At 40.5% G+C, this 16,752-nt stretch overlaps 1 protein-coding gene across 1 annotated transcript in view; it reads left to right on the top strand.

The window, feature by feature from the left end:
• Positions 1 to 16,752, top strand: part of LOC124544805 (midasin-like) — a 291,545-nt gene that overhangs the window by 251,303 nt on the left and 23,490 nt on the right. Inside the window, exons 34-36 of the mRNA XM_047123490.1 lie at positions 1,146 to 1,330; positions 7,353 to 7,437; positions 13,080 to 13,378. Of these exons, the coding sequence (XP_046979446.1) occupies positions 1,146 to 1,330; positions 7,353 to 7,437; positions 13,080 to 13,378 (569 nt within the window). The remainder of the gene's footprint in view (positions 1 to 1,145; positions 1,331 to 7,352; positions 7,438 to 13,079; positions 13,379 to 16,752) is intronic.

Raw genomic sequence — 16,752 nt, 5'->3', positions numbered from 1 at the left:
ACGTACCCCACAGAAAGAAGTCCAGAGGTGTAAGATCAGGAGAACAGACTGGCCAATTTATGCGTCCTCTACATCCTATGAAACGCACGTCGAACATCCTGTCAAGGGTCAGCCTAGTGTTAATTGCGGAATGTGCAGGTGCACCATTATGCTGATACCACATACGTCGACGCGTTTGCAGTGGGACATTTTCGAGCAACGTTGGCAGATCATTCTGTAGAAACGCGATGTATGTTGCAGCTGTTTGGGCCCCTGCAATGAAGTGAGGACCAGTGAGGTGATTGCCAATGATTCCACACCATACATTTACAGTCCACGGTCGCTGTCGCTCTACCTGTCTGAGCCAGCGAGGATTGTTCATGGACCAGTAATGCATGTTCCGTAGGTTCACTGCCCCGTGGTTTGTGAAACCCGCTTCATCGGTAAACAGGTAGAACTGCAACGCATTCTCTGTTAATGCCCATTGACAGAATTGCACTCGATGATTAAAGTCATCACCATGTAATTGCTGATGTAGCGACACGTGAAACGGGTGACGATGCAGTATGCGCATGACACTACTTTGACTCAGTCCACCGACTCTCGCAATGTCCCGTGTACTCAAGCATCAACTTTAGGTTACAATATCTCCGGATGTAATTAACATTTTACAATGCAACAAACGGCACTGATTATGTATTTGTTTATATGTTCGGATGTGCTCACAAAACTAACGTGGTTCCATTTAAAAAAAACTACGTTTGTGTTAAAAAACATACTTCCGTGCATTTTTGTATGGTTTGTATTAAACAATTACACTAGCCCCTCTCCTCACGTTCAGTCTGTGGAATCAGTTCTTCAGTATTTGATGTGGTTTACGAAATATATCAAACGGTAACATTAGGTGACTCACCCTGTATATGTTATGTTTTACATGGTTTTAAACAATGTAATGGTGAAAGATAATCATTTGCCATGTAGTTAAGGCATTGGTTGAAGATTGCTTAGTTTCTTGTGACAATTTTTACCAAAATGCTGAGTGCTGTCAAATGTGTTGTTATTCTAATTAATTTATTGCATACTAGTGTTATATGAAATCTTAAAGGAGACCGAATACGTAGTATAGATTCTAAATGATTTTCTTTGTAAATGCAATTTCTCTGTAGGTGATGTGAAAGAACCAACAGTAAAACGGCTGAAGACTGTGGATGTTACAAATAAGGAACAAGAGTCCAAGTCAGAGGATGAGACAGAAGAAGGGGCGGATTTAGGCCGCAGTGCTGATCTCTACCAACACATACGTGATTCCAAAGAAGCATTTGATGCACACACTATAGATGCGGCCACAGAGGTTCGTATCAAAATGACATTGAGTTTTATTTTTCAGAAATTGTGAACCCAGGACCAGTTGCTGCATTAATAATGGAAAATGTTGATCTGTTTAAATAGTTGCCATTAACAGCATTCTCTCTTTATATTAATTAATTAATTAATTAATTAATTAATTAATTAATTTTGACAGACAGTGAGAGAAATAGTGAAAGAGAAACGCATACAAGTGTGTCTAGAAAATACAAGATTAAGATGGTATGTGCTTGTTAAAAGTGTAGGAGCTAGCAGGATACTAAGTCAGGCCCACGAAATGACAAAGTAGTCATACGGAGTAGGTTTGCCAGATATGTGAGTGGCTCAAAGACTTTTTAAGTAATAGAACTCAGTATGTTATGCTCGATGACGAGTGTTCATCAGAGACAAAGATATCACCAACAGTGGCCCAGAAAAATGTGATTGGACTGCTATTATTTTCTATATACATAAATGATCTGGAGGGTAGGGTGAGCAGTAGTCTGCGGTTGTTTGCTGTAAATGCTGTGTTGTGTGGGAAGGTGTCGAAGTTGAGTGACAGTAGGAGGATATGAGATGACTTGGACAAAATTTCTAGGTGGTCTGACAAATGGCAGCTAGCTCTGAATTTAGAAAAATGTAATTTAGTGTTACAAAAAGTAATTGGGGTAGACAAAAAATCTACTCACCAAGTGGCGGCAGAACACACACGTAAAAGAAGGTTGTAATTAGGCAAGCTTTTGAAGCCAGTGGCTGCTCCTTCAGGCAGAAGGGTTGAAGAGAAAGGAAGAGGGATGAAGGGAAAGGACTGTAGAGGTCTAGGAAAAGGGGTAGATTTCGTAAAAGTCACCTAGAACTGCAGGTCAGCGGAGACTTACCAGATGGGATGAGAAGGAAAGACTGATTGTTGGGGACTGCACCGAACAAGATCTGAAAACGTGAGAGCTTAAAAGTGGAAGACAGGGTAATATGCAAGACACAGATTACTGCTAAAACTCATGTATGAGTTAATAATAGTGAAAAGCTAAGTTCATTGTACGTAACAGAGGTGGGAGGGATAGTTACTGCTCCTTTATTCATTCCATTTTAGTTTTCTACATCTTTCAATTTCTTACCTGCCTATTTTTCACCCTCTCCGTCCCACTGCCGTAATGTACAATGCACTTAGCTTTTCACTCTTATTAACTCGTACACGATGTTTTACAGTAATCTCTGTCTTGCATGTTACCCTGTCTTACACTTTTAAGCTCTCAGTTTTCAAGCCTCGTCTGGTGCAGTCGCCAACAATCGATCTTTCCTACTCGTCCTGTCTGGGACAGAAAATCAGAGATGAGATAATGGCAGTATAATGACAAGGATAGACTGCTACTCACTAATCACGGAGATACTGAGTCACAGACAGCCACAACAAAAAGACTAATAAACACGTGAGCTTTCGGCCAAAAGGCCTTTTCCTGAAATAGACAACATACACCCACATTCACTCAAATGCAGTTCGCACACACAGGACAACTGTCTCTGGCAGCCATAATGTGTGTGAGCTGTTTGTGTGAATGTGTGTGTGTATGTTGTCTATTTCAGATAGTTGTTTTTCTCTCACTCTGTTTATGGGTGGAACAGGAAAGGAAATGGCTAGTAGTGGCACAGGATACCCTCCACAACACACCATACTGTGGCAATGTTACCTGGGAATAACATTGCAAAGCAATCTGAAATGGAATGAGCTTGTGAGGATTGTGGTAGGCAAGGCAAATGATCGACTTTGGTTTACTGGGAGAATTTGGGGTAAGTGTGATTCATATATGTAAAAGCAGACAACATACAGGCTGCTAGTGTGACATATCCAAGCACTGCTTGAGGTTTTTGAGATCCTCACCAAGTCAGATTAAAGGAAGACATTGAACCAGTTCAGAGGCGGGCTGCTAGATTTTCTACTGGTAGGATCGAACAACACTCAAGTATTACGAAGATGCTTGGGAACTGAAATGGAAATCCCGGAGGGACATTCTTTTTGAGGAATGCTATTCAGAAAATTTGGAGAACCAGCATTTGAAGCTGACTGCAGAATGATTCTTCTGTTGCCAATGTACATTTTGTGTAACAACCATAAAGATAAGATATGAAAAACTAGGGCTCATACAGAGACATACATATAGTTGTTTTTCCGTCACTCTGTCTGTGAGTGGAACAGGAAAGGAAATGGCAATTAGTGGCATAGGTACCCTCCAACACACACCATGCTGTGGCTTGCAGAATATGTATATAGATGTAGATTTAGAAGGGAAGACCAAGAGACATACAAATCGTCAGAGTGAAGGAGTGTGTGATGGAGGGAAGAGAAGGCTGGGACAAATGGTGAGAGAAACCTGTTGGGGTTCCAGAGAAAGATTGGAGAAGCTCATGTTCTGAACAGACCAGCCAGGAGCTGGAAACTGTAATAGTAGTAGAAGAAGAAGAAAGATGATTATGATTATTTTAAATTTCTGACAGTAGTAGCCAGCTTTAATAGTCCCTGATTCATCTGTTCAAAATAAAAGAATCCCCACTGGCAACAGTTTTTGTGACCTAGGGGAATATGTAGTTAATAGCCACTGAAATAGAAACAGTTATAAAACTCAAGTGAAATAACTTTGTGATCAGCAGTGGCAGAGGGTAATGTTGCTCTTGTGTGCGCAGCATTTTATGTTCTCGTGTGCAGAATCATAGACAGTATCTAAACATTTGCTTCAGATTGCTAGCACAATTTTCTTTGTAACAGTGAGTGTAGGGTGCTGAGGCAGCAGTGGTAAAAATGGGATGTGTAAATCAGTATTTTAATTACAGGTTTAAAGCCAATAACAGCTGCAGGTCAGGTGTTCAGTCACGAGCAGTAAATGTTAAGGACAAAGTGCATAAATGCAGTAATGTAAATTCGGGAATGAAAATGATAATGAAAATTAAGATAGGTACCACCTGCCTGCAGCTGATTGATGTGTGGCACTTGCACATGTAACAGTGCAGTAAATTTCACTATTTTGCTAGGCACCTAGGGTGTGAACACAGGTTACCACAAAATAGATGCACTCACTTTATGTCAAATTGGAAATATGTTGATTGTATTAAAGGAAAAATTGATCAAGAAAAACAGTAAACTACGAGACAGAGTTGTTGGCGAGTACTCGCTTCAGGTGTACGTCTGTCTCACCATCGGGCCTAAGTGACCCGTTCCTCCTTTTTTAACCTCCCCCAACCTATCCCCGTCTGCTCTTCAAGGAACAAACTATTAGTCACGAAATCTAGGTAGTTTATCACTTTTATACATGTCTGTCATCCACTGCCGTAGCCGAGTGCTCGTGAGGCCGACTACCGAGCAGGGGGACCTGGGTTCAATTCGCGAGTGGGTCAGGGATTTTATCCACTCAGAGACTCGGTGTTGTGTTGTCCTCATCATCATTTCATCATTATCGATGCACAAGTCGCCTGAGTGATGTCGAATAAACAGACTTGCTACAGGTGGTTGAACAACCTCAGATGGAGTCTCCAGGTCAATGATGACGTACAATCGTTTCATTTCATGTGTCTGTCAGCAGTACTACACATTTTGCCTCCTGAAGATATGTATCATTCCTTCGTTAACAGTTGTAGTTAACTGGGTATTGTTGTGGGAGTATATCTTTCACACTACAGAGAGCAAGACAGATCGAGTAGGGTGCGCGTAAGTATGCCAGTGGAGCTGCAGTAGTCTGTCTAATTGACTCCTAAGAAGAAAAATGAGAACAACTGTTAATGCAATGTAAGATTTTATTATGACCATATATTAAAGAGGAACACGAGTGGCATTAAAAATTTGTGTGCGGTGCAGTAGCACAGCTTGGGGCATGGCTCAGCTTGCCTGCAGTTACTTGATACACAGGGTGTATCAAAAAGAATCATCCAATTTGGCACATCTATATTTCCAAAACTAATAACATATGCAATGAATTTTTTTTTTTAAATACCTTTTCATAGGTGTTCAATATGCCCCCTTGAGAGGGGATCACCATTTACTGACTCCAGAATTTGTAAACACTTGTGCTGAGATGGAAGACTCAGGTGCTGAACTGTGAAATAACTGTCAGACTCCATCCTGTTAAGTTTCCACTGTATGCGCTGACAGGGTATTGGATGTTACTAGTATAGACTATTTCCTGTGGCCATTGATTCATTCTGGACAAAGGTAATGTTAATATAAAAGTTATAAAAGCTACAGGTTGGTTGGTATTGTATATGCTTCCATTGGCTTCCTAAGAAAATGTCTTGCCAGTGATGAGTACTGGAATCTGTAATACTGGAATGGTGCATAGAAATGCTTGAACTGTGGCATTGCTCACAAGGATAAGAATAGTCATAGAGTTTGTCAGCTGTAGTAAGGAGACTGGCTTTTCTCAGCAAACCAGTCTGGAAAATATCAGAAGGTGTTTAGCTACTGTCGATAACATCTGAGGGAACGACTTGGTTATGTCATACCCTTTCAGTGGAAGCTGATCTCACGAATTGTGTAATCTGGATTTTAGAGCAGTCATTCCTTCCCTTCTTCACCAGTGAATGTGCACTGGCCAGCCAGGGCATTAGGATCACTCCCAGTCTACTATTGATATAAACGCACCCAGGAGATAGCAGCATCAGTAGGCGAGGAATGACACACGTATGGTGCGTGTAGTATCAGTGAGCGAGCTGATTGTGTGTAAACTGGGGAAGGGGCGCAATTTATCTGAGTTTGACTGAGGGGAGATTGTAATGGACCAGAGGCTCTGCGTGAGCATTTTGGAAACTGCACAATTTGTCAGACGTTCAAGGAGTGCTGTGGCGAGTGTCTTCGACAGGTGGAAAAACCGAGGTGAAACCATGTCCAGACGTCGTGGTGTCGATAAGCCACCCCTCGTTAAGATATCGGACATTGTAGGCTTGGCAGACTGGTAAAAGAGGACGGGGGGTGAACTCTGACAGAACTGACATCAGGCTTTAATGCTGGACAGAGTACAAGTGTGTCTGAGCACACAGTGTACTGAACACTTCTAACGATGGGCCTCCACAGCCGACGCACGTGCCGATGTTAACACTGTGACGTCGTCAGGTACGACTGAAGTGGGCACGTGACCGTCAGCACTGGACATTGGTGCAGTTGCAGAGCATTGCGCGGTCTTACGAGTCCCGATACCTTCTTCAAAAAGCCACTGGGAGGACACAAATCTGTCATTTTCCAGGGGAACAGCTCCTTAACCTTTGTACTGCAGGACAGAGACAAGTTGGCAGTGGCTGTGTGATGCCCTGGGGAACATTCACGTGGGCACCCGTGGGTTCAGTGGAGCTCGTGCAAGGCATCGTGACAGCCAAGGAGTATCGTACACCGGTTGCAGAACACGTACACTCCTTCACGACAATCGTGTTTCCCGATGGCAGCGGCATTTTTTAGAAAGATAAGGTGCCGTGTCACAAGTCCAGGAGTGTGATGGAGTGGGAAGTTCCAATTTATGTGCTGGCTCTCCAACTCACCAGATCTGAACCCGATCAAACACATCCGGGTCGTGATTGAATGTAGCGTCAAAGCTCTCTGCCCCCTTCCCTGGGATATACGGGAATTAGGTGACTTGTGTGTGCAGATGTGGTGCCAACGCTGTCCAGCAACCTACCAAGGCCCGATTGCTTCCGTGCCACGCTGCATCACCACTGTTATCTGTGCCGAAGGTGGACATACCAGCTAATAAATGGGTGGTCATAATGTTCTGGCTGGTCAGTGTATACCTTCTTTTTCTCTTTATTATGAATCTGAAGGAAAGTTAGAAACTTGTGGTAGCTTAAGGTTCAAGTGTATTTTTAAAATTGTGTGTTTTGAGCCAAGTTCCAGTTTCTACTGGATTGGCAGCTGTTAAGTTGATGCTCCCATCATTAATATTTTGAATAGATTGAAGTTTTTTTTCCCCCCTCCTTTCTTCATGCTTCAAGTATCATTTCAATTTATTCCAGGATACCTTTAAACATGTGCAGAATTCTTTATTTCTTTTATGTCCTAGGAGCAAGCAGAAAAACAGCCTGTTCCAAATTTGGAAGAAGAAAAGGGTGAAGAACTGAATGATGATGATATAGAAATGATAGAAGGTAAGAACATAAATGCCTATGAAATTATCATGAGAAAGAATTCATAAAATAGATTCAGTTGTAATACATTTTATATATCTTCCTAGGTAACTTAAAGTATTTTACATGAAAAAAAAACCCTCATGTCAGGAGTTCTCTGCAAATGTTGTAGTTGGTCAGTTATTCTTCTTCATGCCAGAATACTGCCCACAGTTCACTGAGGTCCAAACCTTATACCAAACGTCTTGTGTAGTGTTTATTCTGTAACAGCCTTGCATAATGTGCACGTATAATGTTCGTTCATGATCTATATCAGTGGAATATGCAACAACTTATGCACTCGTACAGCACGAAATTCAGTGGGTGGTGATGTGTGTGAAAGCCTATCAATATTATGTAGTGATGGGTGCTCCCATTCTTCTATAGTTGAACAATGTGATACAAATGTGAGAAATTGACAGAGATTAAAATTAAGAATGAAGATTCAAAGTTCAGTATCCATCAACAGTTGTTATGCACTTGCATGATTTGCTGCACTTTAAACAAAGTAGTTTCTGTCACACACGATAAGGTGTCTTGCAGAGAGTGATGTAGAGTCATACACTATTTGATCAAAAATATCCGGACATCTATTAATAAAGGGTGTATCCTCCCTTCAGCTTTATTACAGCTTGAATTCTGCTGGGGACAACTTTAAGTGAGTTGTCTGATTGTCTGTGGAGGAATGGTAGCCCGTTCTTCCTCAAGAGCAGAAATCAGATAAGTTAGTGATTTCTATGCTGGGGTCTGGAGAGAACTTGATGCTGTAACTCGTCCCGTAAGTGCTGTGTCGGTTCAGGTCAGAGCTCCGGACGGGTCAATCCATTTCAGAAATATTGTCATCCACAAACCGTCGCTTCGCAGATGCTACTTTAAGGCAGGACGTATTGTGCCGATAGAAACATTCATCATTTCTGGACTTATCCTCTGCTGTATGCAGTACACATTGCCGTAAAGTGTGTTTATATCTGTTTCATCTTGTGTTCCCTTTAGCACAGTAAAGGCACCACACCCTAACTGTGAAAAACTCCCCCATAACGTAACACTACATCCTCCATTCTTTACTGTTGTCACTACACGTGATGGATGGCAGGTGACATTCTCCAGACATTCACCAAATTCAAACCCTTCCATTGGATTGTCACAGAACGTGTTGTGATCCATCACTCCAAATCATTCATTGTCACTCATCTACTCCCAGTGGCATCTTCCTTTACATCTCTTGAAGTGTCACCTGGCATCGAATAGACACACATGTGGTTTATCGGGAGCTGGTTGACCATTATACCCCATTCTTTCTAACTCCCTACACACAGTCATTGGCTAGACGGTCTGCTGGTAGCACTTTGATTCCTTCTGCTGATTTTCATGTGATTTTCTGCAACCGTCCTCTGCAGTGCTCGACGGTCCCTGTCTGTCAGAACGTGAGGTCTGCCTGGTCTCGGTTTAGCTGCGGTTGTTCCTTCACCGTTTTACTCCTCAATCACGTCACCAATTTTCAACTTGGGCATCTGTTGAAGGACGGGAATGTTCCTGTAAACCGTGCAGTCTTTGTCAAAATGCGAAAAGTGGAGTGATTTATCTGATGTCCAAAAGAGTATAATCCTTGGCTTTCAAGCCAAGGAAAGAAACATTTCCGAAATAAATAAGTTTGTAAACTGTTCACGTGCAGCTGTGGTTCAAGTGTACCGTGCCTGGAAAAATGGCACTATCCAAAACTGGCCCCAAGGCAATTGTAGTGGACCACGGGCCATTGATGACAGGGGTGGGCGACAGCTGTGGAGATATTTCCACACGAACAGACGTATGACTGGCCACCCAGAGGAACCAAGGGCCTACCGACAGTGTCTCCTCAATGACCGGTCAGTGAAGGCCTCCGCAGCAGGCACTCGATTCGAGCTGCTATGCCGACTGCAGTCCATCGGCGCCGGAAGCTGGAATTTGCGTGCCATTACCACAACTGGACATCCACTGTATGGCAACCGGTGCCCTTTTCAGATGAATCACATTTTATGCTCCAGTGAACAGACGTCCATTGGTACATACTGCCCTGCAACGAGGGTCAGAAGGGTTCAGGCTGGTGTAGGCAGCTTTACCATCTGGGGAGTGTTTCCGTGGCATTCCCTGAGTGATCTCATCATTATGTAGGGCACAGTGTATCAACACGAGTACGGCTCTATCTCGAGATTCATTTCCAGTTCTACCACAGTTTGTTTTTTCCTCAGCACAGTAGCATCTACCTGTAGAATGATGCAACATGTCACACAACTCGCTGTGTACCTGTGTGGTTAGAAGAGCATCAGGATGCATTTAGCGTACTCCCCTGGCTACCCGAGCCCCTGCCGATTTAAATCCAGTCGAGAATCTGTGGGACCACCTCAAATGGACAGTTCGCGCCACGGATCCTCGACCGAGAAACCTAGCACAGCAGGGCAAGGCAATGGAGCTGGCACGGCTCCACGTCCCTGTCATTACCTTCTAGAACCTCATTGACACACTTTCTGCACATCGACACTTTAAAAGGTGGTTATTCGGGCTTTTAACAGGTGGTCACATTAATGTGACTGGACCGTTTAGTTGGTTACTCTTTCACACGAATCCTACTGCCCCGAGATTTAATAATAAGTTGATTAGGTACATAAGGAAGATGTTTCAGTACACCGTGTTATGTCATCATTTTGTGTTACCTTTTACTTGCTAACCAATAAACACTATTTCATATCAACAATAAATCAAAATTTAATCTTAAGTTTGGCATCAAAAACTCAACAAAATGTCACAACTATGCTATGAACTATCTTTTGATTGCATTACCACCTTCAGAAGCATACCTACCTGCAACTTCATAAAGATATAATTTTTTATGTTCACGTAATGTTAATAGTGATGAATAATACAATCTAATATTTGCTGTCCAGACATGTTGTAAGGCAGAGTTACAGTGTGCTCCCCATTATTCGTGTATGGATTGTTCATACATTAAAAGAAAAAGAAAAAAAGAAAAAAAGAAAAAAATCACCATCACGAAGTTGGCAGCGCAGACGCTAAGCTGAACCAGCAGTGGAAGACGACTACACCGAGCCACGCCCACTGAGAATGGCCAGACACTGGGTGCTGATGCTGTTGCCATTACTCATCCACTGTATATCCTCCCGCATACATGTTTGAAAATATCTCGATTATTTATGCACCTCCTTCCCCACGTTATCCCAAATAATCAAGACTGTCAGGTTGCCTCGCTGTAAGTTTCTGTACCAGACAGCCCTAAATTTTCTTTGCAAACTTTTAGTAATTATTCTTAAAAGAAAGATCCTCTCAACACCAAAATTTTGGAGGTGTAGGTTATTTGGTATGTTTTTTGGCTGATTCACTTACGCCATTAAGTAAATTATTTCAACTCTTGAAATAATAGGGCTCAAATCCCCTACTCTCCACTTCACGGTATATCACGATTCACCTTACACGATGCATTTGCCTCGTCTCTACCATTTCTGGACCCTGATTTTCATACTGGATGACAAGCAATTAAATAGATCGCCTGTAGCAGTGGCTACAAGTCTGGCCTGATTGATAACAATATACCCAAAAAGAAAAAGACATAGAACTCTGTTCCTGCTGTTTTCTGACTAAAACAAACTAGTGCTGAAACTTCCTGGCAGATTAAAACTGTGTGCTGGACCGAGACTCGAACTCGGGACCTTTGCCTTTCGCGGGCAAGTGCTCTACCATCTGAGCTACCGAAGCACGACTTTTACAGAAGCTCTCAGAGTTCGAGTCTTGGTCTGGCACACAGTTTTAATCTGCCAGGAAGTTTCATATCAGTGCACACTCTGCTGCAGAGTGAAAATCTCATTCTTCAAACTAGTGCTTTTTATAGTGGTAACAATATACGCCGTATACCATTCAACAGTGGATATAATATCAAAACTTAGAATAATATTTTGTTTATAGAACTTCTTACACCAGTCTACTCTCATCTGATGATGACCAAGTAGTCTATCAGTTCATAAACAAATAAAAATTATTTCAAAATGTCAATAAAAGTGTTCTCTCTCTTGTTATTGTCATCATTATGTACTAAGCACAGGTGGAAATTTCTACGAATACTATCAAATTAATGTAGAATGTCCTGTATCACCCTTTTCTTTGTTATTCAACCTTATTCATGTGCATTTGGTGACCATCTTTGGCTTTTGGTTCTGACAGCTCTGAAAACATTCCACCCGTTACCACTACTTTATATCTTCTGTGTCTTTTATTAATGTCAAGTTAAGGAGATGGAATTTGTCACTTTCAAAACTCTGAGATTTGTTGCTTATATCTGAATATGTGTGTCAGCAGTGCCACAGTTTTGCATAACTTTAAAAATATTATTTTTGTGTGAGTCTTTAAACATATTGCAAATTTCCACAAGAACTTAACCATACTTGTCTTCATAGATGTGGCAGAATGAAGACTAGAACCAAATACGGAAGCACATAAGCTATTGTTTTGCACACAGTCCTTTCACATACAAATTAGCAAAATCCTCAGTTATGCTCACAGAACCCTCTGCTTTACCTGTGGAAGTAACTTGTATGTAGCTGAAAAGCATTGACATAAAAAATATATCTACTTTACATTACAGTTTTCTGTTTTCATTTTGTCTGTTAATTGGACAAGATAAACATTTGATTATAATGTTGCAACAGAAGAAATGCTGTCTGCCATTAAACTGATTTCCAAGTCTATTGGAACTGAAATGGAATGAAATATATTAGTTATAATAACCAATAACATATGCAAGAAATGTTATTTCTTTCAATAAATTCATAGATGTTCAGTGCCTATAGACAAACACCTTCATTTATACTACTTATTTTCCTTTCTGTCCCTCTGATATCTCTTTTTGTGTTGGTCTCTGCTCAAAAAGTTTTTCTGTCATCGCCTTTGGCATACAATCCTCTTGAGCATGACACCTAGTGTTTTTTCTTTGTATTATCTAGTACTGGTAGTATTTTCTCTACAGTTCTTTTAATACTTTTTCTTGTCATTTCTGGAAGCTGTCCCGGACCATACTTTAAATTGTCTTTTTTGCATATTATGCTTCATTTCCGTACCCAAAATTGCACACTCGTCCCTTCATAACTTTAAGCATGTTTTGACAACATTTTTGAAAATCACAATTTTCTTTTCATTTATAAAACATTTAGTATTCTTTGAGAATGAAATTTACACTCCACAGCAGAATGTGTGCTGATATCAAACCTCTTGGCATATTAAGGGAGGAAGTTTCACATCAGTGCAGAGTAAAACTTTCGTTCTGGAAACACCCCCAGGCAGTGGCTAAACCATGTCTCTATAACATCCTTTCTTCCAGGAGTGCTAGTCCTAGAAGTTACACAGGAGAGTTTCTGTGAAATTTGGAAGGTAGGAGATGAGGTACTGGTGGAAGCAAAGCTGTGAGGGCGGGTTGTGAGCTGTGTTCGGGTAGCTCAGTGAGTGGAGCACTTGTCCGCAAAAGGCAAAGGTCCCGAATTTAGAGTCTTGGTCCAGCACACAGTTTTAATCTGCCAGGAAGTTTCATTTAGTATGCTGTTGTGCTCATTGTTCAGATCACTGTTTTACTATTTACATGTTTGTAGATCAACCACCAGCTAATGAGAAGAGTCCACAGCAGCGTATTCCAGCTGAGAATGTTCCTGGTGCGAAAGACAAGTCTGACCTTGCTGGAGAAAATATGGACACTGGTGGAGACGGAGAAACTAATGTAGAAGTTGAAGGGGAGCGTGTAGAAACAGTTGGTGTGAAACGAGGTGCGGAGACTACTTTCAATACCACGATAAAAGAAAGTGAATCGGTTCCTGTATCGAGACAGGTAGTGGAAGAGGAAACACAAGCCATACGACTGGCTCTTGAGAAACAGCTTGGGTCTTGGGTACAGGTAAGTGTGTGTCTGCACAATTTTACATTCTATATCTACATGTATGTGACTACCTGCAATTCACTCTTCAGCGTTTGGTAGAGCATTCGTAGACCTATGTTCAAACTATTTCTCAACTACTGTCAATCCATCATGGAATGGGACATCAGTCACTTAGACATTTACCAAAGAAAAATCAGCAAAGAGCCATACATTTTCTTTTTTAATTTTTTAACATAAAGCTGTTTAATGATTTTTCATTGGCAAATTTCACAATTGTTCCACTCTCCAATAGTATGTGGGAAAAATGAACACCTAAATCTTTCTGTGCAAGCTCTATTTTTTCTTATTTTATTACAGTGGTCATTTATCACTATGTAAGTGGGAGACAACAAAAGATTTTTGCACTGAGGAGAAAATTCGTGATTTAAATTTTGTGAAAAGATCTTGAAGCAATGAAAAAGCCTTTTTTCAAATGATGCCACTCCAATTTGCATATCGTATCCACGAAAATCTTTACTCTACTTCATGATAATACAAAATGTGCTGCCCTTCTTAAAACTTGTCAATGACCTTTGTCAATCCTGCCTCGTAAGGATTCCATACCATGCGTCAGTACTCTGGAAGAGGACAAACATATTGTAGAGAATGTCTTTAGTATCATCTTCCAAGTGTTCTACCAATAAAATAGTCTTTGATTTGCCCTCCCCACAACATTTTCTTTGCGATGATTCCAGTTTTAAGTTTTTCAGAATAATAACCCTAGGTATTTTAGTTGAATCAACAACCTTTAAATCTGTGTGATTCATTATGTAACCAAGTGTGGCTTCAGCTGCCAGAGGCTGCAGTTCATGTGTGTGTGAGTTGCATTTGTGTGTGTGTGTGTGTGTGTGTGTGTGTGTGTGTGTGTGTGTGTGTGTGTGTGTGTGTGAGCGAGCGCATGCGCACGTGTATCTATTTTTGACAAAGGCCTTGTTGGCTGAAAGCTTATTTGTGACAGTCTCTTCATTGTGCCTATCTGCGACTCAGCATCTCTGCTATATGGTGAGTAGCAACTTTTCTTTTCATAATATGGTTACATTCCATCCTGGATTTTCCAGTGTTCAGAATTTTTAATGGATTGTTTATAGCAGTCATGGAGGACACACACTTTTCAGTTTTGGATCAGTTACCGTGTTTTGCATCTGTGGAATGAAAACTGAATCTAATGTAACGTAATAGATAATTTGTCTAAATCACTTTGCAATGTAGCAAATGGCCCTTAAAATCTCCTTGTTGAACACAAGATATCACTTCTGTTTCACTGGGTAACTTTCCATTAATGACTGTGAATCGTGACCTTTCTGACAGGAACACATGAACCCAGTCACACAGCTGTAAGACAGTGTTTTGTCTACCACTGATTTCAAACGTATTTTTGCCAAAAACCGAGGGTAGATTAATAGCTCCACCTACCATAATTGTGAGAGTTGGGTTCCTATTCGAAATGGGATTCAAATTTTCCTTGATCTGTTCATAACAATATTATCCAGGTCAAGAGGTTGAAAAGGAATCAATTATTAATTTATTCTGATTGTTGAGAATAATCTCTATCCATATTAACACCCCAACATCTATCTTATTTCAATTTCACTGCAAGATAAACTACTTGTGTAACAGCAACAAACACGCCACCACCTACTGAATTTAACCTACCCTTTCTCAACACTTTTAGATCCTTTGTAAAATCTTCAACTAAACTGGCTTTAGCCATCTTTCAGGCTCTGGGTCTTGCCTGACACAGCTACAAAGATTTACAACCATTCTGAACATTTAAATCAAGTTTCCCATCTTTATGTCACTTTGAGACATTATCAAAATCTTTTTGAAAATTTTTTATTATTATTATTTTGAGCTTTTCCTCATTACAGAGGCTTATCTCCAACATAATAATTTACCTGGAAATGACAATACAAACAATAAACGTTCTTAAACTATACTCTCAAAATATTTCTCCATGTGTTTCGATCTTGCGTGTCCTCTTCCTCTGCGCCCATTCTCCTCATTGTGTGCTGTACATTTTGGAGCCAGGTGGTCACAGGTCGTCCTCTTCTTCTTCTCCCCTCCGGTTCCCACTCCAGTATCAATTTTGGTATTCTGGCTTCCTCCATTCGTCGTACATGCCCGTACCACTGTAATTTCTTCCTATCCATTACGTCATATATTCTTTCTTTTATTTCCATTCTCCTTATTACTTCGGTGTTCCTTATCTTTTCTTTCCTGGAGATTCTTGCCGATCTTCTCCAAAAGTCCATCTCTAGAGCTTGTAATTTTTTAATGTGCTTCATGTTAATTGTCCAGGTCTCCGTTCCATACAGAACCACATTCTCTAATATGGATTTGTATATTAATTTTTTTGTTCTGCTCATTACATTCCTGCTCCATAAGACTGAGTTAAGCATCCCAATGACCCTCCGTCCGCTACTAATTCTTTTATTGATTTCTGACTCTGATTTTCCCTCGATTTCTAAAATGGATCCCAAATAACAGAAAGTGTTTATCTTTTTGATTTTCTTTCCTTCAATGTATAGCTCATCTGAATCATTAGTCAAGTATTCTGTTTTTTGGTAATTAATGTTCAAACCCCAAGTTTTGTATGCTACTGCTAGTTGATTGCACATATAGTTAGCATCCTCCCCATCTTGTGCTACGACTACTTGATCATCAGCAAATAATAAATGATGTAGGTAAACTCCATCTCTTATTTCTAATCCCATACTATTACATTTACGAGACCATGTTCTAAGGCTAATATCTATATAGATTTTAAATAATGATGGTGACATGGGACAGCCCTGTAAAAGGCCTTTGCTTGTTCTAAATTTCTGTGAAAGTTTATTACCAACTTTCACTTGGCAAATGTTATCTTTATACATCTGTTGTATTATTTTAATCAAGGAAGGGTTTATGTTTGCCATATGTAGTGCTCTCCAAAGTAATTTTCTTGGAACGGTATCATACGCTTTTTCTAGATCTATGAAAATTAATCCTATACTTTTTGATTTTTCCCTATGTTTCTCCAAAATCTGTCGTAATGTGAAAATATGGTCTACACATGATCTCCCAGCCGTGAATCCACATTGTTCTTCTTGGGTTCTAAAATTTTTTTCCAGTTTGTTTTTAATTACTTTCGCAAAAATTCTCATTAATGTGTTTGTAACACAAATTCCTCGATAGTTTGAACAAATTTTGTGATCACCTTTCTTAAATATTGTATTAATGTAACCTAGCTTCATTTCGTTGGGCATTGAATCTCCATGTATCATTTTGTTGAAGAGCTGTGTTATCAGTTTCACAATTTTGTCACCACCATATTTCAGACACTCCAGATTGATATTGCCTGGTCCCGGTGATTT

The sequence above is a fragment of the Schistocerca americana genome, chromosome 8, assembly GCF_021461395.2.
Source record: "Schistocerca americana isolate TAMUIC-IGC-003095 chromosome 8, iqSchAmer2.1, whole genome shotgun sequence".
In the NCBI taxonomy this organism is placed as follows: domain Eukaryota; kingdom Metazoa; phylum Arthropoda; class Insecta; order Orthoptera; family Acrididae; genus Schistocerca; species Schistocerca americana.
Note: the sequence above shows the minus strand (reverse complement) of the source record. Positions and strands in the feature narration are given on the sequence as shown.